The sequence below is a fragment of the Pelophylax lessonae genome (genome assembly GCF_965119305.1).
Source record: "Pelophylax lessonae genome assembly, chromosome: 3".
NCBI classification, from domain to species: domain Eukaryota; kingdom Metazoa; phylum Chordata; class Amphibia; order Anura; family Ranidae; genus Pelophylax; species Pelophylax lessonae.
This window is the reverse complement of record NC_138770.1, coordinates 85,928,008-85,953,413: the sequence shown is the minus strand read 5'-3', so window position 1 is coordinate 85,953,413 and position 25,406 is coordinate 85,928,008. Positions and strand designations below refer to the sequence as shown.

The window sequence follows — 25,406 nt, the reverse complement described above, 5'->3', positions numbered from 1 at the left end:
GAGTAGGAAATCAATGTTTGATATGAAATCTCTTCTGGATGAACATTTTGTTCTCTTTCAACTTGTATGATGAGTACATGGTTTGGATGCTTCTACAATATCCCTGTTTATCATGGGATATTTTTTTCAGGGTGACCTTTCAGGGTTTCTGGTTAGAATACAATATTTCCATCTCTGTATTATAAATATTATTTCATGTGTGCATGAAGAATAAAGTATTCTCATTTCTCTCATAAAGATTTGCCAAAAGAATACAAAGAGTCTGTGAAGGGGAAACTTCAGAGGAATAAAGAATATAATTCACGTATGGGAGAGGCTATTAATCTACAGAAAAGATACACCCCGTTATTCATGAGCAATGGACCTCCAAATAAAAAAGAAAAAGAACAAGAAATAAGGAGTACAGGCAGAAGACATCTACAGGTCATGGAGAAAAGATCTTCTGATGACTACTCCCCAACTACAATCCAGGCCCTCTTTGATCCTGATGAAGATGGTTTTACCCCCAACATTGTGGTGTTACAAGGACCTGCTGGGATTGGAAAAACAATGACCTCCAAGAAGATCATGCTGGACTGGGCCTTTGGCAATCTCTACCAAGACAAATTTGACTTTGTGTTTTATCTGAGCTGTAGAGAAATTAACACCATCAATCGAAACATAAGCCTTGTGGAACTTTTATCTAGAACCTGCAGACTGCAGTGTTCAGATGACCTGTTGTGTATTCTGAAGGATCCTGAAAGCCATAGAAAACTTCTCTTTATAGTTGATGGGTTTGATGAACTGAGGTGGACTCTGGAGGAAGAATCTGAGGTTTGTTATGATGTTTTTGAGGAAACCCACAAAGAAATAATTCTGCAAAGACTGCTTAGGAAACAGATTCTTCAACAATCTTCTCTGATTATCACCACAAGGTCACTGGCTATAAATAAACTTGACACATTCATCGATGATTCCCGCAACGTGGAAATCCAGGGATTTACAAGGGAAGATCGAGAGGAATATGTCCATAAATTCTATGGAAATAAAGAAGATGCAGACAAGGTTCTCAGTATATTAAAAGACAATGAAGTTATGTACACTATGTGTGCTGTCCCCATCATATGCTGGATTGTGTGCACTGTAATGAAACAGGAAATAAAAAAGGATTTGGGTTTAATTCAATTTAAAACAATGACTTCAATTTACCTTCTCTACCTGGAGGTTTTAATAACCCATCACAGCAAAAAAGACCAGTCTGTACACAGGAAACCTCAAGCCATACACACCTGTCTGAAGAAGCTGTGCGCTCTGGCCAATGAGGGAATTTTGAACCAACAAATCTTATTTGAGAACAAAGATCTAGAAAGACATGGACTTTCTCTGTCTGAGGTGGAGTCTGTTTTTCTGAATGAGAACATCTTCGACTGGGAAGTCCGCACCCAAACCTGCTACAGTTTCATCCACTTGAGTGTACAGGAGTTCCTTGCTGCATTGTATTATGTGCTGGACGATGGTTCTGGATTTACCAAAGGCACTTTTCTTCCAGCGATTTGTAAGGGGAAATCACTTGATGGCTTTAGTTCAGGTTACCCACATTTAGCTTTGGCAGTACAATTCCTGTTTGGTCTCCTAAATGAAAAGCAGGTTAAGACATTCTCAGAGAGCACAGGCATCAATATCTCACTGCAAGCCAGACCTGCAATAAAAGAATGGGCTGTGAAGGACATTAAGAAGGTTTTCCCTACTTATGTTATCTTCTGTCTTTATGAGTCTCAGGATGATGACATCATTAAAAGCATCATGTCTTATTCAAGTTTATTGCTACATGGCTCACGTACTGGTCACTTGTGGATGAACAGTAATTATTCCAAGCAGCTGAGGTATTGTTTGAAGTCTTTGAAGAGTGGAAGTTTGCAGTCTATATATTTTGGATCGCTCACTGTGGATCCAGAGTGCCAGATAAATCTATCTCAATTACTACACGAGTGTCAAGAGGTCAGGTGAGTGAGTATGAGGATAAGGGGTATGCATGAACCCCTTTCCGGGATCAGGATTCTGAAATGCAATCTTTTGTTACACACACCCTGTTGTATAATCTTGTTTTACTGACATTCCATGACAACTTACAACAGGCCAAATGGCTTTATTAACCAGGGAGTAAAAAATCCATAAATCAATAATGCAAATGATGGTGTGATAAGGGTAAAATTCCAGCGTGCTGTGTCTTTACATCTATGGGGGGCCTGGATGTAGCAGAGTGGAAAAACACACAATAAAAAATGATGCAAATGTCCATAAGAGGAGACATAGACAGGCTCAAAGTCTTTTTTTTCTTTTTGAAAAACAGTGAGTTTATTGAAAAAAAAAGAAGAAAAAACTTGAGCATTACAACAACAAATTTCAAGGACTGTGCATACACAAAAAAATCAGGCAAGAAATAACATGTACAATTAACATTATCAACAATACAGTACATGTGAACTTCTCAAATAGAACAATTGGGCAGCCATGGAAACTTGATAAGACTCACAACAGACATTAACTGCAGGTGTCAGATCACTGCAACCAGCGATCCCAGATTTTATTACATTTAGCGGGGTTCCCCCTGTGCTTGTACATAATCCTGTGGTATGGTAAGATATTGTTAACCTCTGCCAACCATTCACTTAACTCAGGAGGGCGCTCCCGCATCCATTTCCTGGCAATCAGTTTCCTAGCTAGGAACAGTGTGGTTTGCAAAAAACACTCCTTTGAGTCTTTACCATTCTATTGAACCTTTTTTTTGGCTATTTCTTATCCAATTTTTTACTTCAACATTTGTTCCCTTATAGACATATCCTGAATGCATTTATCTGTGAAGAAGCGAGTGCATTGCTCGCGAAATGCGTCAGTGAGGATGCAATATACTTTATTACTATGGAACTACAATATGTCATTAAGGTTGCCTTTGAAACCAAGCTGTATTACAAGATGTATACCTATATGTGATATACAGTATCATTATTTACATTGTATATTGTTTTCACTTTAGCCAGGGGGCTATTTCAATATGCAAACTAGTGTATGATACCACTCATCACTTGTATAATATTTTTATATATCGCAATAAAAGTCTACTCTATTACCTATCTACCTCAGCATTTTATTTCCAGCCACTAGCACCTACCTCATTCAAAGTCCCGTGGGTCAATCTCTTTTGTCTGCTGGAAGTCATTTTGTAGGGCTTTGGCAGTGTTCATCCTGTTCATCCTTGCACAAAGGAGCAGATACCGGTCCTGTTGATGGGTTAAGGACCTTCTACGGCCCCATCCAGCTCTCCTAGAATAACTGCTTGTGTCCTGGAATCTCCTCCATGCTCCTGAGACTGTGCTGGGAGACACAGCAAACCTTCTGGCAATGGCCCGTATTGATGTGCCTTCCTGGAGGAGTTTGACTGCCTGTGCAACCTCTATAGGGTCCAGATATCGTCTCATGCTACCAGTAGTGACACTGACCCTTGCCAAATACAAAACTAGTGAAAAACAGTCAGAAATGATGAGTAGGAAAAAACAGTAAGTGGCCATCACCTGTAAAACTACTCTTGTTTTTGGGGTCATCTTATTGTTGCCCATCTAGTGCACCTGTTAATTCCCTTAACACCAAAGCAGCTGAAACCGAATAACAACTCCCTCTGCTACTTAACTGACCAGATCAGTATCCCAGGAGTTTCATTGACTTAATGCTATACTCTGATTAAAAAGTGTTCCTTTATTTTAATGAGCAGTGTCTATACTATATATATATATATATATATATATATATATATATATATATATATATATATATATATATCAGAGGCTTAAGTTGTGGCTGGAATGTGAATCCAAAAACTGCTGTTACCTACCACTGAAAGGTCCTCATAAGGTACAGTATGAGCCTGTAGAGTTATGGGCCATACACACTATAAGATTTTCTGAAGACTTTTTCCTTTAGACTTACCAAAACCAGATAATATGAGGTCAAACCTAAACGCTTTCAATTTGTATGCTATCTGGCAGGCCCTTGCACTACATAGAAAAGGTAAATCTGAAGGAAAAAGTCTTCAGAAAATCTTATAGTGTGTATGGCCCTTTAGAGGGAAAGCATCCATGTTGAAGTTAAATGTAAATTTTACTTCTTATAGTCGGTTCACACTGGGGCGACACGACTCCTTACTACTTGGGGGGCGACTTGTGCATTAAAATGCACCACGACTTCGGAGCGACTTGCAGGGACTTCACATAATGGAAGTCTATGCAAGTCGCTCCAAGGTCGCCCCGAAGTAGTACAGGACCCTTTTCTAAGTCGGAGCGACTTGTGTCGCTCTTATTAGAACGGGTTCTGTAGCGGTCAATGGACCGCGAGGGAGCGCGACTTTTCAGGCTGACAAGTCGCCTGACAAGTTTCGGCAATGTGAACCAGCTCTTATTCTTTTTGTCAGACATAATACATTCTTGGTGGTAACTATGCAATTAATGTATTTTAGATTTCAGGATTGTAGTATTTCCAGTAAAGTTTGTATGGGAGAAGACAAAGCAGAAGATGAAATGAAGCCTTCTACTCTTTCCTGGCTGATTAACCCTAAGAGTAAAATTCGGAAGTTATGGTAGGAGAAATCTGTGATTTTTGGAGTGACCAGGAAATGTGACATCTTGTGAATGCTCTTCTCTCTGTATGTTTCCTTATAGCTCTGGATGTCTTGCATCCTCACTGATGTAAAAGTTTCAATAGACATCTGTGCATGAATCCGCACAGATATCTGTCAAATCGCACCCGAACTCGCACTGAAATGCGGGTTTGTAATTGTGCAAGCTTAGTTGAACTCGCACAATTTCAAACCCACCCTCAGTGTGAACGAGGGCTTAATCCCGAAGGAAGTCTGTACTGAGCGATTGTGTTATATGTGCTTCTCAGCTTCATGTCTGTGTCAGCTAGCATCAGCTGCAGGAGAGGAGAGAGTGCTCTGACAATGGTTAGTAAAGTCTGGAGTGGTGACATCACCCATAGGCTTCAATGGCCCATCCGTTGTTGCTGTTCGCTCCTGTCCCCTGCATCCAGCACTGGATGACACAGGGGAGCAAGATCATGTGACCAGACTAGATCAACCTGAAAATAGGTAAGTATACACAGTAAAACAGATTGCGAACAAACATTATATATATATATATATATATATATATATATATATATATATATATATATATATACATATATAAAACCCAATTCCCAAAGATTTGGGACACTGTACAAATTGTGAGTAAAAAAGGAATGCACTAATTTACAAATCTCATAATCTTATGTTTTATTCACAATATAATATAGATAACATATCAAATGTTGAAAGTGAGACATTTTGAAATGTCATGCCAAATATTGGCTCATTTTGGATTTCATGAGAGCTACACATTCCAAAAAAGTTGGGACAGGTAGCAATAAGAGGTCGGAAAAGTTAAATGTACATATAAGGAACAGCTGGAGGACCAATTTGCAACTTATTCGGTCAATTGGCAACATGATTGGGTATAAAAAGAGCCTCTGAGAGTGGCAGTGTTCCTCAGATGTCAAGATGGGCAGAGGATCACCAATTCCCCCAATGCTGCGGCGAAAAACAGTGGAGCAATATCAGAAAGGAGTTTCTCAGAGAAAAATTGCAAAGAGTTTGAAATTCTCATCATCTACAGTGCATAAGATCATCCAAAGTTTCAGAGAATCTGGAACAATCTCTGTACGTAAGGGTCAAGGCTGGAAAACCATACTGCATGCTCGTGATCTTCAGGCCCTTAGACGGCACTGCATCACATACAGGAATGCTACTGTAATGGAAATCACAACATGGGCTCAGGAATACTTCCAGAAAACATTGTCGGTGAACACAATCCACCGTGTCATTCGCCGCTGCCGGCTAAAACTCGATAGGCCATAAAAGAAGCCAAATCTAAACATGATCCAGAAGCGCGGGCGTTTTCTCTGGGCCAAGGCTCATTTAAAATGGACTGTGGCAAAGTGGAAAACTGTTCTGTGGTCAGACGAATCAAAATTTGAAGTTCTTTTTGGAAAACTTGGACGCCATGTCATCCGGACTAAAGAGGACAAGGACAACCCAAGTTGTTCTCAGCGCTCAGTTCAGAAGCCGGCATCTCTGATGGTATGGGGTTGCATGAGCGCGTGTGGCATGGGCAGCTTACACATCTGGAAAGGCATCATCAATGCTGAAAGGTGTATCCAAGTTCTAGAACAACATATGCTCCCATTCAGATGTTGTCTCTTGCAGGGAAGACCTTGCATTTTCCAACATGACAATACCAGACCACATACTGCATCAATTACAACATCATGGCTGCGTAGAAGAAGGATCCGGGTACTGAAATGGCCAGCCTGCAGTCCAGATCTTTCACCCATAGAAAACATTTGGCGCATCATAAAGAGGAAGATGCGACAAAGAAGACCTAAGACAGTTGAGCAACTAAAAGGCTGTATTAGACAAGAATGGGACAACATTCCTATTCCTAAACTTGAGCAACTTGTCTCCTCAGTCCCCAGACATTTGCAGACTGTTATAAAAAGAAGAGGGGATGCCACACAGTGGTAAACATGGCCTTGTCCCAACTTTTTTGAGATGTGTTGATGCCATAAAATTTAAAATCAACTTATTTTTCCCTTAAAATGATACATTTTCTCAGTTTAACTATTTGATATGTCATCTATGTTGTATTCTGAATAAAATATTGAAATTTCCACATCATTGCATTCTGTTTTTATTCACAATTTGTACAGTGTCCCAACTTTTTTGGAATTGGGCTTGTGTGTATATATATATATATATATATATATATATATATATATATATATTTATTTATTCATATATCCTTCAGTTTATAGTCCATATAAAAAGATTATAGCCATGTGACAGGTTGTGAAACCACAAAAGGTCCATCCACAAATGGTGCCTCCACAAGGGGATTTAAAGCAAACTCCAACAGGAGCTACAGAGTATAAAACCGAAGAGAGGCGCCTCTAAGTGTAGCAATATGGTTACATTTAATGAAGGTTCAATATTTAGCAACTCACATGGCTGATGATTAAGGCTCCATGTACACGGGACGCTGGAAATGGCCGTTTAGGAGCTGTTGGGCGTTTTTTTCAGAAGCCCCTGAACCCATCTACATTTCATCTTATCTGTCCATGTACACAGGGTCGTTTACAGTCATTTGCAGGCAGTTGCGTTCAGGGACTGTTTTTAGAACGCAATTATTTGCGTTCGAACGTGTGTTTCCCGGCGTTTCAAACGCACAAACGCGTCTGAACGCGTCTGAACGCGATGACCCACGTTTAGCGTTAGCGTTTTTCCATTTTAAAGGGGAATAATTTTTTTGACCTCTAGGAACGCTTCTAAACGCAAACGCCCGCAAACGCTGCTAAACGCCCGCTAAACGCGGGTACAAACGCGACCGAACGGACGTTTCAAACGTCCTAAAAATTCCAGCATTCAAAGGGACTTTTAACAACGTCCCGTGTACATGGAGCCTTAAACAGGCACATCTAAGTATGCAGGCATCCGGGGCAAAGCTGTCTACGTAGACCATCCTCTGCATCGCCGGCTTTCACATTCGTCAGTCTGCAGTCATGACCAGGAAGACTACCCTGCAGTAGAGCGATCTGAAAGCGAGGCTTGAAGCATCTGTGAAGTGCATCGTGGAAGAGATTGATGAAGTTGATGGCGGTGCGCAGGGCGGTCTATGCGGACAGCTTTTTTTGGTGTGCCTGTATACTTAGATGTGCCTCTTTTATTCATCAACCATGTGAGTTGCTAAATGTTGTACCTTCATTAAATGTAACCATATTGCTACACTTAGAGGCACCTCTCTTCTCTTCTATACTCTGTTGTGACGTAATGCTACTTGTATATCAAGACATCGCTTGCTTATTAAGTCACAATTTATAAAAGAAATTGGCTTGTCTTGCAAAACACTCTCAGACCAAGTTACTCTCAATCCAAGATTTTCCTGTACATCTTTCGTACACAAGATCACAAACATAAGTGTTATGAGGGGACAGTGGACAGTTTTAAGAGTAGTTAGGGTTAGGCTGGAATTCCTCCTAAAGATATTTACATTCACCCTTCTTTGGAATATCATCAGTATGTTTTGCTAATTTTCTCCCCTTGATGATGAGATATCGTTGTTGTCCTCTTCCTTCTTTTTTTTTTTTGTATTTGTTTTGTTATGGCAATGCCCTAAGCATTTTGGTAATTTCTCTGGTATACTTATACTATCATGTGTCTCTATTTGTCTCTGCAGTTTTAGTGGATGTGATTTGGCCCCCTTGTGCTGTGATGATCTCTTTTCCATTCTTATCACTAACCGATCCCTCATTAAACTGGATTTAGCACATATTAATCTGCAAGACTCTGGAATAAAATGTCTGTGTGAGGGACTTAAACATTCAGACTGTTTCCTACGGGAACTGAGGTGAGCATTGTACTACAAATTATATATATATATATATATATATATATATATATATATATATATATATATATAAACTATTGGATTCAGGTATAAATGTAGGAACTGACTACTCTGAATGTTATGTAGCACTGCCCCCTAGAGGACCGCTGAAGAATGACACTTTTGGATTCCCCTGGGTTACTCATAGCAACTGCTTGCAGTAATCTTAATACTTTAAGTTCTTGGCTCAGTCAATGATCAGTCTAGGGGTTGTTGTTTTATTTATATTGGGATAAGAGAAGGGATGAGTGGGATACTCCAACTGTTTAATATTCACACTTCAGAGGACTTCTAACTTGAGAATGCGGCAAGGCCGCTACTTCATCCTGCCACTTGAATGAATTTGAGGTAAGTGTTCCTATTTGTGTTTCTCTTCAGGGTACCCCCCAGTACCCCCTTTCTCTGTTTTAGCTGACACCTGTCCACTGACTCTACACTCCAGAGTGGTCCCCTTCCTGGGCCGACCCCTGGGCAAGATCCTCTGTACTCATGATACTGTTGTTCCAGAGTCTCGCAGTGCCCTAACTCCTCCAGTCAGCTCTCCTGGACCTCTGGGTTCACCTCCACACTGTAGGTTCACCAGGCCGACTGCCTGTGACCATCACCATCCACTTCAGAAGAGGAGGCAGCCACCACCCTCTGTCTGGGACTCTACTTCCCGCCAAAGACCTCTACCATATGTGCCCATAACTTTCTATACACTGCCCCATAATGCACCGGGACCAACTGTCTATGCCAATTCTCGGGGCAGTACCAAAAGCCTGTGTGTCATTGGTCAGGTTTCCTCCAGCATCCAATGTGCCTCCCCATTGGATCGGTTGGGGACACTCCCTGAGACCAGATGAATCACACACACTGGACACACCGATGTCTGTTAAGCAGAGTGCAATATAGATTTTACCTGCTGCTCCTTTGATAGGCAGACAGAGCCAAAACTATACTCACTGCCTAGCACCTGACTAGGAGGGTGCTACAGTTATAATAACTTAAGAATAATAGGAAAAGTGAGGTGGCACTCATACAATAATGGCAGCCCTCAAAATTTCAATTTAATTCCCAAATAAATTGAGGGCGGGCGTGGAGCAACGTTGCCAACTGTCCATTACGAATGGCTGCTGTCCGTAAAAAAATATGGCCGCTTTGTAACTGCGCATGGGCAGCCCAAGCTCAGACAGGGGGCGGGCAGCCGTGCGTATGGTTGGTGACGTTAGCGCCTTTTATAAACTACAGGAGCAGCGGGGCTGGTCCAGGAGTCAGGGACTCACCCAACACACAGCCATCCACTGACCTGTATTGGGACTGCAAACTCCACAAACTGACATGATCCCCTGTGAGTTGGAGGTAGGTGAGTGCTGTTCTGGGGGCCCTGTGTGCTAGGCACTGATAGAAGATGCAGGATGGATAGGAGTATAGGGCTTAGATCAGCTCTCATAAGGGATAATCGGAGACTGCTATTAGATATATATAAAGGAAGAGGACCATAACATCATAAAAAAGGAAAATTAGAAAATACATCAGTAGTAGAAGTTCAAGCCATCAGCCTGGGGGGCCGCTCACACTGATATATACTGTACTGTATATGCCATTGACTGCTGGGTACTCTAAAGTCTGCTACTATTGCAGTATGATGAAGGTCGCAGTAGTGGATGTTCTTATCACTTTTAGCACTGGCATGTGATGAGGATTACCATGTGTAAGATGTCATTGATAGGTGCCCTGAAGTCTTGTAGCATTGCGTGGTGATAAAGGTGGCATTGGTAGGTACCCTAAAATATTGTAGCATTGGCATGTGCTGAAGATAACCATGTGATAAAGACTGCAGTGGTAGATACCCCAATGTCTGGCAGCATTGCCATGTGATATAGCTGGCAGTGGTAGGTAGCCTAATGTCTTGTAGCATTGCCATGTGGTATAGGTATATATCAGTAAAACCCCCCTTACCTTAGTGTATTCACTCTGTGGAGCCCCTCTCCCCCCACATCAGAGTTCTCAGCGCTCCCCTCCTTAATCAGTGTTCTCAGAGTTCCCCTTTACATCAGACTCTGCAGGATTACCCCTTACAGTGTAAGGGGCAACTCTGCAGATCCTGCCATAAAGGGGAACTCTGATGTAAAGGGCAATACTGCAGAGAGCGAACAAAGGCGAACGCTTCAGATCATGATGTTAGGGGGCGTGCTGCAGATTCTGATGTAAGGGACAACTTTGTGAACTGTGATGTAAAGGGGAACTCTGGAGTCTGATACTTTATGTTAATATTGTTATAGTTGTTGTTGTTAATATTTATTTTTGTAATTTAATTCTGCATAAAACATTTAACAGTGTAATTTTGTGACATAATTTACGAGGGCGTGTTTAGGGGTGGGGCAGGGAAGGGTTTGGGTGGGGCAACTGGTGGCGAGTAACTTTTAGGCTCTGTTCACATATTGGCGTCCCGGATCACCGTGATTCTGCCCACGATCCTGAATCATTGCAAATCGCAGGACGCCAGTGCAATTCCCGTGACATGCAATGGCACCTCAAACATGGCAAGATTTTGCAACGATTTTCGCCCGACGCATTTCAATAAAATCCTGAAAACAGAATCGCGGGACGCCTACCCCCCCCAAAAAAAAAAAAAAAGAACTTCTTTTGGGCGACAGGTGTCCAGCGATTCTGTTTGCACAATTTTACCACGATTCGTTGGGCAAGATCGCTCTGGGTTTGGGGTGTCATTGCAAGTCACAGAAATAACACGGGCGCCCTGCGATTTTCAATTATTCTGGAACGCGGGCAGAATCGCGGGGATTCTCTAAATACCACCCCCCCCCCCTTTGTTTTTAAAGTAGAGACTCACAGCAAAGAATGGACATTCACAAACTAAAATAAAAGAGAAAAAGGCCCCAGATAATATGGTAAAAATGCTGAAAAGGGTTTGCTTCCACCAACTGATTGAAGTCAGATGTAAGAACAATACAGTTTTATAGAGAAGTTAATCATCTGTCCTTTTTTCAGGCGGATCTGAACGGATGCCCCATGCATCTCTATGGGGCATCGGATGTTAGCGGAGACATGTCCGCTGCGCTGACATCCAATCCAATCCGTCAAATCTGGACGCATGGAAACCCTATTCTCAATCCGTCTGGTGAATCGGATCGGATGAGAACGGACAGCCGGTCTGTTCTCATCCGATTCCCCCATAGAGAAGAATGGGGACCTGACAGCTCTGTCTCCACACACAGTGCGCAGACAGAGCTGCCATCCGCCTGCTCAGAGGGGGATCGGCGGATCAATCCCCCGCTGAGAAAAATGGAGTCCGCCGACGGACTCCACTGTGTGAAAGGGGCCTTAAAAGCTTCCAAAAAACTATTATGGCTGATTTGTGACCCTCTATTATGAGGGGACTGGTTTATCCAAAAGCCCCCTTGCTAACCCTTCTAAGCCTGCTGGCAATAGTTAAAATGCCACATATTGATTTATGGTTAAAAAAATGAAGAATTTGCATGAAATGTTTATACCACCTGACTAAAACTGCCAACCCCCCACTTTTAATATTAAAGCGGAGCAAAACCCACCAAAAACCCAAGTGTGGTCACCACATCAGTTTTAGGGTTAAGGAGCTCATCATTGGTTAGATGAGGGAATCTATGTGGTCCCATTCACACCTGCACCTCACACCTTACTATGTATGCTGCAATATACATGGAACAGTGTAAATCCAGACTTATGCCCCGTACACACGCATCGATTATTGGCCGTGAATTTTCGGCCAACGTCCGATCGGCCAATTTTCGGCTTGTTAGTATGATGCTTTCGACAACCGACTCCGACTTTTCGGCTGAAAAAAATCTGGTGTGCAGGCTATAAAATTTTTGTTGGCCGTCAACACAACGGCCGATTTTCCGTCAGTCAGTACAGATTTCGGCAGACAAAAATCTGATGAGCAAGACTGGGCATGCTCAGAGATGAAAAAACACACGGAAATTAAACCATCACATGACATCACTTCTGAAGTAGATTTTTGTTGGCCGAGAAAATGTGTGTGCAGTCTAGAGCACATTTCAACCAACACAACAACACTGGACAAAAGTGCGTGTGTACGAGGCATTAGACTTTTCAGGTGGGTGACAACTCATCTACATTTCATGGGGAGATCCAACCAATATTCGATGAAAAAATGAATCCACATGTCCAAACATCTCATTTACTAAGAATTCATATGCAGATTTTTCTTTGGAATGTGTCTACTTCTGCCAATCATTGAAAAAACATTTCAAGTCTGTCTCCTGTTTCTCCCACCAGAGTCTGTGACATTAAAGCAACATTATTGTGCTGTGATGATCTTTGCTCAGCTATCGCCACAACCCAAACTCTGACCAAATTGGAAGCAACATTGGATGTTGATAAGAACGTGTCGGACTCAGAAGTAGATAATTGTAGTGAGGTCCTACGGCAAGCGGGCTTCACGGTGTATAGAGATCTATATCGGGGGTAAAACACATACTAGGTCTTAGAATCTGAATAGAAAAATGTACACAATTTTGGATAGTGATGAGATGTTGGAAGTGGGACATTGTTGTGCGATCTTCTGACACTGGGATTTCACTGTAATGAAAAATCAAAGGACTAGGTGACAAACAGTCAATACAATTTCTGATAGAACCCATTGCAGGTTTCTGTAGTTTATAAAGATATCAAAAGAGACCTTTGAGATTTCCTGTGCCAGTCACAGTTTTCCTAGATGATAATGAAATTATTGCTGATTCCAAATTGTATCACTACAGATGGGCAGGTAAAGTAAAATCAGTTCCACCACTAAAAATTTTAGTCAGCTCTCACAATCTTCCACAAGGTTTTACCATTAACCACCTCCCGCCAGCCATATAGTAAAATGACGGCGGGCGGGATTCCCTCTTGTTCTGGAACGGCGTCACAGCCGATCACATGTAAACACGGAAGTGCCGGTAATCAGCTCTTCTTGCCTCACAGAGTGTGAGGAGAGGAGAGCCGAACATCTCCTCCCAGGGTAGACCTGTACAGATAATCAGGGCACTGATCATCAGTGCCGTGATTATCAGTGCAGCCCCAGTAGTGCCCATCAAAGACACCAATCAGTGCCCACCAGTGACACCAATCAGTGCCCATCAGTAATGCCAGTCAATGCTGCCTTTCAGTACCCATCAGTGCCTGTCCATCAGTGCCATCCATCAGTGCCACCCATAAGTGCCCATCACTGCTGCCCATCAGTGTCACCCATCAGTGCTGCCTATCCTTGCCACCTATCATTGCCCATAAGTGCCGCCTATCAGTGCCCATCAGTACCGCCCATCAGTGCTCATCAGTGTCGCATATGAGTGCCTCCTCACCAGTGCCACCTAATCAGTGCCCTTCAGTGCCGCCTCATCAAGGCACATCAGTGAAGGAGAACAATTACTGACAGAAACTAAGAAAAACATTTTTTTTTTAAATTTTCATTTTTTTGTTTGTCTTTTTAGCAAAAAAAAAACCCAGCAGGGAATAATTACCACCAAAAGAAAACTCTATTTGTGTGAAAAAATTATAAAAATGTAATTTGGGTACAGTGTTGCATGATCGCGCAATTGTCATTCAAAGTGTGACAGCGCTGAAAGCTGAAAATTGGCCTGGGCAGGTAAGGAAAGAAAGTGCCCTGTATTGAAGCAGTTCAATAAATATAACTTTACTTCAATTTACCAACAATCCCCCTATCACAAGCTGTCTATCCAATTTGTCAGTTTTTTTTCTAGGTATTTACCAAAACATATTCAAGCTATAGTTAAATAATGGATATGGGCTTACACACTCTCAGATTTAATTTGAGGGTATGCACATCCAAATCAGAGGAAGGGTTTAGAAATTACAGCTCTTAAGAATAGCCCCCCCCCCCCATTTTTCAAGGGACCAAAAGTAATTGGACGATTAAATAAAAAGCTGTTTCATGGCCAGGTGTTGGCTACTCCTTCGTTATTTCATCATCAATTAAGCAGGTAAAAGGTCTGGAGTTGATTCCAAAGCCCCGTACACACGATAAGATTATCAAACGATCTGTCGTCCGTTTTTTGTGGCATGCTAGTCTGATGTGGAAAGTGAAGATTATTTTCATACGAATTTTCCCGTACGACAGAATTCTACTTCAGAAGTGATATCATGCGTTGGATTGCTTTCTATGTGTTCTTTCATCTCTGAGCATGTGTAGTCTTGCTCATAAGATTTTTCCCCGTTGAAATCTGTACTAATGAGATGGAAATCGGAAGTGTGTTGACGGAGGACAAAAATTTGAATGCCTGCACATCAGGATTTTGTCACCCGAAAAGTCGGAGTCGCTTGTCGAAAGCACCATACTAACAATCCGAAAATCGGCAGACCGGTCATCGGACGAAATTTCCCTTCCGAATTTCTTATCGTGTGTACGGGGCTTAAGTGTGGTATTTGCATTTGGAATCTATTGCTACCTACATCTATTGAACCTACACCATGCGTTCAAAGGAGCTGTCCATGCAAGTGAAACAGGCCATTGCAAGGCTTCAAAAATGGAACAAATCTATCAGAGAGATAGCAGCAACATTAGGTGTGGCCAAATCAACAGTTTGGTACATTCTGAGTAAAGAAGAATGCACTAGTGAGTTCAGAAACATAAAAAGGCCAGGATCGTCTACGGAAGACAACAGTGGTGGATGATCGCAGGATCCTCTCTATGGTAAAGGAAAACACCATCCAGACAAGTGAAGGACACTCTCCAGGAGGTGGAATGTATCATTGTCAAAGCCTACAATTAAGAGAAGACTTCATGAGAACAAATACATAGGGTTCACCACAAGGTGCAAACCATTCATAAGCCTGAAGAATAGAAAGCCAGATTAGACTTTGCCAAAAAACATCTAAAAAAGCCAGACTAGTTCTGGAAAAGCATTCTTTGGGCGGATGACACTAAGATTAATCTATACCAGAATGACGGAAAGAAAAAAGTGTGGAGAAGGCTTAGAACAGCTCATGATCCAAAGCACACAACATTATCTGTAAAACATGGTAGAGGCAGTGTGATGGCATGGGCATGCATGGCTTCCGGTGGCACTGGGTCATTGATGTTTATTGATGATGTGACAGAAGACAGAAGCATCCGGATGAATTCTGCAGTGTTTAGAGATATACTGTCAGCCCAGATTCAGCCAAATGCAGTAAAGTTGATTGGACGGCGCTTCACAGTACAGATGGACGATGATCCAAAAAACACTGCAAACGCAACCCAGAACCTTTTGAAGGAAAATAAGTGGAATATTCTTCAATGGCCGAGTCAATCACCTGATCTCAACCCAAATTAGCCGAAGTAAAAACTAAGTTAGGGGTGGTTTTTTAGAGATATAAAAGATAAGCTTAGTTATGTTGCCGTCATCCCTATGGTGAATTGAAAAAAGGGGGTTTGGTTCCTCAGGCCAAAGAAGAAAGAAAGGTGGGATTTTGTAGGCAATGGTAAATTATATCAATTTTATTAAAAAGGTTTGAAACCTTTTTAATAAAATTGATATAATTTACCATTGCCTACAAAATCCCACCTTTCTTTCTTCTTTGGCCTGAGGAACCAAACCCCCTTTTTTCAATTGAAGTAAAAACTAAAGCCAGAAAGAATCACAAACAAAGAGCAACTGAAGACAGCTGCAGTTAGAGCCTCGCAAAGCATCAGAAAGGAGGAAACCCAGTCTTTGGCAATGCCCATGGGTTCCAGACTTCAGGCAGTCATTACCAGTAAAGGATTCTCAACAAAATATTAAAAATTAACATTTTATTTATGATTATATTAATTTGTCCAATTACATTTGAGCCGTGAAAATAGAGGGCTGTGTATATGGTTGCAGTTCCTAAAATTTGCACTTGATATTTATGTTCAAGCCTTTGAATTAAAGCTGAAAGTCTGCGATTTCAAGTTCATTTGGATTGTTTCATTTTAATTTTATTCTGGTGGCAAACAAAGCCAAATGTATGGAAATTGTGTCCAAATATATATGGACCTAACTGTGGTTTCTATTAGTGTGTATAAAAATGTCAATAATTTCCTACAGACCACACCATCAGCCCCCTCTTTTCCATCTATAATAGGAATATTTCCTGATGTAACACTCTCATTTTATTCTTCTATGAAGGGGTAGACACTGGATTCAATTGTTTTACAAAAGAAGATGGTCTTTGTAAAGCCGTCTCCTCCTCTGCAGGTAATACATGAATCCTGATATGAAGAAAATGTACAGAATGTAATTATATTAGAATGACTTGTTCATATAAATCGATATTCATCATTTTCCTTTTCTTCAGATGATGAGTGATTCTACTGGGAGATATCTGCTGAATGTTATTCTGGAAAGATCTGAGCAGTGACCTGTCCTTCCTATGATTCCTCCAATTTATATTGCATTGTTACTCCTAATGTATTATTACTACAAACTAAAAATGTGATTTTTGGATCTTTACACCACCACTGCCACCTCTGATGAGACTGCACATTGGGAAATTCCTGTTCATGACATGAAGATTCATCCTACGCAAGTAGAAGACACCAAAAAACACAGTGACAATGTGGCGAGGGCGGTGGAGGTGATCACCATCCTTCATCCTAATTCTTCTCTGTGAATAGATGAAGCCACACCGACTCTCTTTTTGATCTGAAGGAGCCCTCACCACCAGTCTCTGTATCAGTAGACACAGGTCCTAAAGTGATTGTAAAGTCTCGTTTTTTTTTTTATGTAGCACTACTCCCTTGGGATCTGCTGAATGTGGGTTCCCCTGGGCTACCATTAGCAACAATAGAACAGTCTGGCATGTTTCCAAGTGTTTTTACCTCAGACAAGGACCAGTCCAGTTTATTTGGTCTCTATGTTCTATTTGGAACTTGGATAGGAGAAGGGATGAGTGGGATACTCCAACTGACTAGAACTATGCACAGGGACGACATGAAAAATGCTGGTTAACGCTGGTTAATGCTGTGTAATGCTGATTAACGCTGTGTAACGATGTGTTAAGCTAGTCACGGCTAGGCCGCTGCTTAACTTTGCCCTTGACTGTGAAAAGAGTCATTAAGCTTCCTGTGGTATTCCTTTCCTGAGGCAAGCTATTCTTTAAAGTGGAGTTCTGGCCTATTTTGCAACTTTAGTGATTCCTGGAGTGCTCGCTATGCTGATCAACAATTGGCCATTTTCAATTTTTTTCGGGGGTCCCTTACCTTATTTTCAGGGCATTTTTGATTGTACTTCCTCCTTCTTCCCCCTCTGTGGCCACGGCCACCGACATCACTTCCGCCTTTGCATTGCATCCTGGGAGCTGTTTGTCATCACTCCCAGGAGGCTGGAATCAGGAAGAACTCCCAGAACACTCCCTGGTATCAGGAAGAAGGACACAGCAGATTACACTGCGGCTTCAGATGCCCACGTCTAAGATGGCCGCGCCCAGACAGTATTTTTAAAAGTAAGATTTTGACTAAAATCCAATACTGTACACCTTGTAAGTATGAGAATAGCGGTTCTGTAAAGGGCGATGGATTAGTATTATAGGGGTATTTTTAGTTAAAAAAGGTATTTGAGGCCGGAACTCCGCTTTAAGGTAGACTGTACTGATGAACAACTTCAGGGCCCTTCCTGGTGCCCCCTTTATTCCCTAATCTCCAGGGCTTAACCACTTGGCACCCCCTTTACTGTAACACTCTGGGTTGGCTGGCTCCTTGATCCCTTTGACCTCTCTGGAGTGGTCCCCTCTCTTAGGCAGACCCCTGGGCAGATCCCTGAGTACTCACGACACTGTTTTTCCTGAAGTCTTCTGCCCAGCAGCTCCACTGGTCAGCACACTGGATCCTCTGCAGCACAGCTCAACCCCTGATCCCTAGGCCAACTGCCTGGACAACCTTCCTCACTTCAGCAGGAGGAGAGACAACCGTCCACCTCCTTCTGGGACTTTGCTCCCGCCAAAAGACACCCTGTCACATGCCCCCTCAGGATTTATTCCAAATCCCAGGATGCATTGCAGCAGTGCCCACCCATTGGGACAGTCATAAACCCTGGTGTGCTATTGGCTAGGTTTCCTCCACTGTCCAACAAGATAACTCATTGGATACAGTGGGGAGACTCCCCAGACTTAATAAGTCACAACTGGAAGCATGTGACAGGCTAGCTAACAGATCAGGCCCTCCTGATAAGCAGAACAGAGCCACACATATATTTTACCTAGCACCTACATAGGAGGGTGCTACATAAATAAAAAACATGTACTTACCTCCTCTGTACAGTTGGATTTTCACAGATTAGACTGGATCTTCCTCTTCTTGGGTCCCTCGTTGCTGCTCTTGGCCCCTCCCTCCTATTGAGTGCCCCCACAGCAAGCAGCTTGCTATGGGGGCACCCGAGCCAAGCTGCAGCTCCATGTGTCCATTCAGACACTGAGCTGCCATTCGGTCCCTCCCCCTCTCTCCTGAACTGACTTTGATTGACAGTCAGGGGAACCAATAGCGCCATGGCCGAGGGACTTTTGGACATCGCTGGAGAGAGAGATCGAGCTCAGGTAAGTATTAGGGGGTGCTGGGGAGGCTGCTGCACACAGAAGGCTTTTTATCCTAATGCATAGAATTTATTAAGATAAAAAAAAACCTTCTGTGACAGTTTGCGGCTTCACAGCCGGGTACGCACTGCGCATTCGCGAGTTGCGCTACGCGTCGTGATTGGCCGGCAATCTTCTGGGACCTCTGACATGTCCCAGAAGATTGCAGGGAGGGAGGGGGAGAGGAGAACTTCCGCTCCGAGCGGAAGTGGGAGCGGGTACCTGTCAAAACTAGGTACCCGCTCCCCCCCCAAAAAAATGAAATGCCAAATGTGGCATGTCAGGGGGTTAGCACCACCTAAAGCGGAAGTTCCACTTTTGGGTGTAACTCCGCTTTAATATATAAAATAGAGGATTAAAGTGTTACTAAACCCACAACAGTAAAATCAGTCTGTATATACAGTAAAGCATGCTTGCTATACTCACTGTGAAACCTATGGAGTTAACCCTCTGCATTTTGTAAAAAGGCTGTTTGATCCTGTCTTCTCCTCTTCTTCCACTGTCCCCAATTCATCTCCTGATAAGACAGAGACTTTCGAGTCACTCTGCACATGCTCGGTTTGGTATGCATTGTTGGAGATTTTTTTTTTTCTTTGGAGGGTGCATGTGATTAGCACAGGGCCAATCAGTACTGTCCAGAGAGAGGGTCAGAGGTCCTGCAGCCTCATAGGACAGTCAAAGGGGAATGAAAACTCCTCCTACAAGCTTTAACCAGACACTGATAGAAGTCACAAGACTGCTATATACAGATGATGACAAAAGGTATTTAGCAGTTTAAATTTACTAAAATAATCACATTTCCATGTTCTGTGTACTGTGGGAGACCAGATATAGTGAATGCAGGGTCTTGGGTTTTAGTAACAGTAAAAGTACAGTACATTGGTATTATAAATACCCAAGTAAAAAAAATGAATGTACATTACTGAGATTTTAAGCGTTTAGGCCCCGTTCACATCTAGGCGTTTTTGGGCGATTTTCTCCTCTAAACCTCAGCTCTAAAAACGCCCAACAAGATAAATCCCATTCACTTCAATGGTCCCTGTTCACATCTGAGCATTCTGTCGCCTTAAGAAAAACGCCCGTCACTCAAAAAAGTACATGAGCTTCTTTTTTGGAAGATTATAGGCATTTTTATTTTTCTCCGTTGGCCACATTTCAACTCAAAACACCTGCACAAAAATGCTTGAAAAAACGCCTGCAAAATGCCTGGAAAAAATGCCTGTAAAATGCCTGGAAAAAAATGCCTGTAAAATGCCCAAAAAACGCTTTTAAAAATAGCAACGTCTAGATGTGAACGTAGCCTTAGGATTTGTATTCTGTTAGACAAAATGAAGAGATACATGAAAACAGTAATAAATTAATGAAGAAATAAATATATTCTATCATATAAGTTAATAAATATATAAATAAATAACATAATAATAATAATAATAATAATATATCTAACCTTCCTTTTTATATTATATATTTATAATTATGTGTACTGGTTGTTTTGGGAAGACCAAACCATGACTACTGGATATTGGAAAAATCACATATAACTGACGATTGATGGCATAAAATAAAAATGTATATTTTATGTTATTACTGAAATTAAAATAGGTTAATAATGTAATAAATATGTGTAAAGTATTTTTTTGATTTTTATGTAATAAATATATATAACAATACTTTATGGTGTTTGTACTATCTAGGTCTGGATTTCAGAAAATAAACAGATCCTCCAATTTCTAGCAGATTGTAAAGAGTAGGGATGAGCATGTTCGGTTTGCAGGAGAACTTTTGAACATCGCAAAAGTTCGGAACCGAATAACGAACCCCATTAGAGTCTATGGGGCCCGACAGGGCCAGCCTTTGGAGTGTGCAAGCTGTGCGGCTGCACAGGGCACCATGGGCAACAGGGGCGCCGTGCGGCCATCATAGCTCGCATTCTGTTGCTCATAGGCAGGCCTGGACTGGCCATCGGGGCCACCCGCTCCATGGCGGGTTGATGATCAGCCCGCACAGTGGGAGGTAAGTGGCGACCACGGCCTGAACAGGGTTAACACAGGCTGTGGCTGCCACTTACCTCCCGCTGTGCCTGTGTTTCCTCCAGACCGCAGGGCTGAGCTGTGTATCTCTCTCACACACAAAGGCAAGGATGTTTAAACCCAGAGGAGAAAAGCTGCAGACAGCTGGGCTTATCCTGGGGTAAGTAAGCTCACCCTCTCTCCTGCCTCAGTATATAAAACAAATGTAAGGGGGGCTCTGTGGGGAGTCTCTGATGTAAGGGAGGCACTGTGGGGAGTCTCTGATGTAAAGGGGGCTCTGTGGAGGGTCTCTGATATAAAGGGGGCTCTGTGGGTGGTCTTTGATGTAAGGGGGGCTTTGTGGGGGGTCTCTGATGTAAGGGGGGCTCTGTGGGTGGTCTCTGATGTAAGGGGGCTCTGTGGGGGGATTCTGAGGTAAGGGGGCTCTGTGGGGGGTCTCTGCTGTAAGGGGGGCTCTGTGGGTGGGTCTTTGATGTAAGGGGGGCTCTGTGGGGTTCTCTGATGTAAGGGGGGCTCTGTGGGTGGTCTCTGATGTAAGGGGGCTCTGTGGGGGGTCTCTGATGTAAGGGGGGTCTCTGTGGGCAGTCTCTGATGTAAGGGGGGATCTTTGGGGGGTCTCTGATGTAAAGGGACTCTGTGGGGGGTCTCTGATGTAAGGGGGCTCTGTGGGGGGTCTCTGATGTAAGGGGGGTCTGTAGGGGTCTCTGATGTAAGGAAGGGCTCTGTGGGGGGTCTTTGATGTAAGGGGGGCTCTGTGGGGGGTCTCTGATGTAAGAGGGGCTTTGTGGGGGGCCTCTGATGTAAAGGGGAGCTCTGTGGGGGGGTCTCTGGTGTAAGTTTATTTAGTAGTGGTATATGATATGTATACTGTAGTAGCCATGCAGATTTATTTATTAATTTAGCACTGTGCACTTTTTACAACAGAAACAGATTTGGGTGATATATTGAGCGCCATAGGAATAGCTCGCACAGGGTGCCAGAACACCTAAGGCCAGCCCTGGGGCCTGAACTGGAAAAATCAAAAGTGCTCATTTTAACTGCTTGCCGACCGCCCACAGTAATATTACTGCGGCAGTCAGCTCCCCTGGGTCCAGCCACGTAGTACTACGTGACTAGAAGGGAAGGGGTTTTGGCATGTGTTTAGACACAGCGGGAGGCGGGCCATGAGAGGAGAGGCGGCAATTGCCGCCTTCCTCCAGTGATCGTCCGGGAAACGGAGAGAAGACCCGCCTGCTTATGGAAACAAAGCAGGCGGATTGTCTGTGGGACAGGTCGGGACAGATCAGCAGTCTCAGCTAAGTTGAAACTGCGATCTGTCTGTGCCGGTCACAGAACCCCCCCCCCCACCACACACACACACAGTTAGTAAGCACATAGGCATACATTAACCCCTTTGATCACCCACAGGGTTAACTCCTTTCCCTGCCAATGTCATTATTACAGTAACAGTGCATATTTTTAGCACTGATTACTGTAGTAATGTCACCGTTACCGACAAAAGTGTCAAAACTGTCAGTCAGGGGTCCAATCTGTCCGCCACAATGTCACAGTCCCGCTAAAGATCGCAGTCATTACCATTAAAGTAGTTAGTAGATGCGATAGCAAACCAATCAAAATACGCTTATTGCAATTTTTTGTTTTTACCAAAAATATGTAGCAGAAGACAAATTTGCCTAAAATGTTAAAAAATTTAGATTTTTTAATTTCTTTTTGGGAATGTCGTGTAGCAGAATGTGAAAAATATAGTTTTTTTCACAATTGACGCTCTTTTTTTGTTTATAGCGCAAAAAATAAAAATTGCACAGGTGATCAAATACCACCAAAAGAAAGCTCTGTTTGTGGGAAAAAAAAGGACCTAAATTTTGTTTGGGTACAGCATCGCACGACCGCGCAATTGTCCATTAAAGTAAAGCAGTGCCGAATCGCAAAATAGGGCCTGGACAGGAAGGGGGAAAATCCTTCCAGGGCAGAAGTGGTTAAAGGCTTATATGCAAGTAATTGGGCATACAATGGTTATGGGGGTCCGGGTACTGCCCTGGGGGACATGAATCATTGAAAAAAAGTTTGTAAAAAAAAATAATTTTTAAATAAAATAGAAAAATGCATTACCAGAAGCGGTTCACGGGGTGTATAGAATATATGTAAACGTGCCACATCCTAATATATAAACTTGAAAATCGATTTAAAAAACACATGGACTTTGTAGGCACAACAGTATAATAAAAAAAAAAAAAATAACTTTTATTAATTGTACATTTTTAACCGGTTGCCGACCGCCGCAAGTACATATACTGCGGCGGTCAGCCCTGGCCAGGCAAAGTGACGTATATATACGTCACTAGCCTGTCAGTTGCTTGTGAGCCAATAGCGGGCGAGCGCCCGCCCGGCTCCTTCCCTGGGAAGTCCGTGCGTGTGACCGCCGGTCACTCACGATCGTCCTCCGTGAAGGGAGAAAGGCAGGCGGCTGATGTAAACAAGCCACCTGTCATTCTCTCCTGTGTAGGAATGGTGATCATACGGTTCTACTATGTAGGACCATTGATCACTGTTCCTACACCAGTAGCCGTGTCCAATCACAGTAAGAAGCACGCCCCTAGGGACACACTTAACCCCTCCTTCCCCAATAAAGTTAACCCCTTCCCTGTCAGTGTCATTTTGCAGTAACAGTGCATATGTATAGCACTGATTACTGCAGTAATGTCACTGGTAACCCCAAAAGTGTCAAAAATGTCAGTCAAGGGTCCGATCTGTCCGCCGCAATGTCGCAGTACCGCAAAAAAAGTCGCAGATCGCCGCCATTACTCGTTAAAAAAAAAACACCAAAAATGACAGAAATCTTTCCCTTAGTTAGTAAACGCAATAACTTTTGCTCAAACCAATCAAAATACGCTTTTTGTGATTTTTTTTTACCAAACATATGTAGCAGAAAACAAATTGGCCAAAAATGTTAAAAAATTTTGATTTTTACATTTTTTTTTTTGGGGAATTTCATATAAAAAAATGTGAAAAATATTGTTATTTTTGCAAAATTTACGCTCTTTTTTTTGTTTATAGCGCAAAAAATAAAAATTGCACAGGTGATCAAATACCACCAAAAGAAAGCTCTGTTTGTGGGAAAAAAAGGACGTCAAATTCATTTAGGTACAGCGTCGCACAACCGCGCAATTGTCCGTTAAAGTCACGCAGTGCCGAATCGCAAAAAAGGCCCTGGTCAGGAAGGGGGTAAAATCTTACGGGGCTTAAGTGGTTAAAAAAGACACAAACTGCATCTATAAGTCCATAGTTTGCCTATAGTTATGTAATTGGTGAAACACACACTGAGGGCATATTACATTAATACATAAATACAAAAACAAAACTTCGCCCTTCTTCCTTCCAGGTCTGCAGACTCCAGCTTTGCTACTAGCTGGAGCCGCGTGATGTCACATGTGCGCGGGAGCCGCCTGGTCACTGCACAGGGCTCTGAAGAAACAGCACGGCCGGCCGTTCCTTCAGAACACATGCGCCAATGAAGTAATTGGCTGCATGCAATGAGAATATCTCCTAAATGATGCAAGTTTAGGAGATATTTACAGTACCTATAGGTAAGCTTTATTGTAGACTTACCTATAGGTACAAACGCTAAGTGCCGGTTCACACTAGTACGACTTGTCAGGCGACTTGGTCAGCCTGGCAAGTTGCGCACCCTCGCGGTCCATTGTGTAGCACAGGAACAGTTCTAATAGGAGCGACACAAGTCGCTCCGACTTAGAAAAAGGGTCCTGTACTACTTCGGGGCGACCGGGAGCAACTTGCATAGACTTTCATTTTATGAAGTCCGTGCAAGTCGCGGTGCACGCGACTTCACAGGTCGTCCCCGAAGTTGTGCCGCTTCAGTGTGAACCGGCACTTAAGGTAAGTTTATAACTACTTTAAGTAAGCAAATTTGTTTTTGTTTTTTTTGTTACGAATGTGACAGTGACATTTTTCAGTAGGTTAGTGCCTACTTCCTATCAGCCTGTTCATTTAAATTATATCTGTCATAAAAAGTGAATGCATTTAGGTGTGTCTGTCAGTTACTTAGTTTAGAAACAAAAATCCCAGCTCAATCACTAGAAACTGACAGCACTGCCGTGTATGTACTGTAGGTTAAGTGATACCATAAAAAGTTAATTTAAGAAACACTGAAAGCAAAAAAAGAAAAAAAAAAAAACATAAAAAAAAGGCAAAATGTAATAATGAAAAAAACTGTAAAACAAATATTGAAAACCACGACATAAGCATTAATTAAAATAAAAAATGTAGTTTATATGATAATAAGGAG

The 25,406-nt window shown here is 42.5% G+C and overlaps 1 protein-coding gene across 1 annotated transcript in view; it reads left to right on the top strand.

The window, feature by feature from the left end:
• Positions 1-16,705, top strand: part of LOC309550371 (NACHT, LRR and PYD domains-containing protein 3-like) — a gene marked incomplete at its 5' end in the record, with an annotated part of 44,167 nt that extends 27,462 nt beyond the window's left edge. The window contains 5 exons of the mRNA XM_082250766.1: positions 239-1,982; positions 4,487-4,606; positions 8,298-8,468; positions 12,786-12,974; positions 16,637-16,705. Coding sequence (XP_082106892.1) covers positions 239-1,982; positions 4,487-4,606; positions 8,298-8,468; positions 12,786-12,974; positions 16,637-16,685 — 2,273 coding nt within the window. The 3' untranslated portion in view covers positions 16,686-16,705. The remainder of the gene's footprint in view (positions 1-238; positions 1,983-4,486; positions 4,607-8,297; positions 8,469-12,785; positions 12,975-16,636) is intronic.
• Positions 16,706-25,406: the final 8,701 nt, after the last annotated feature.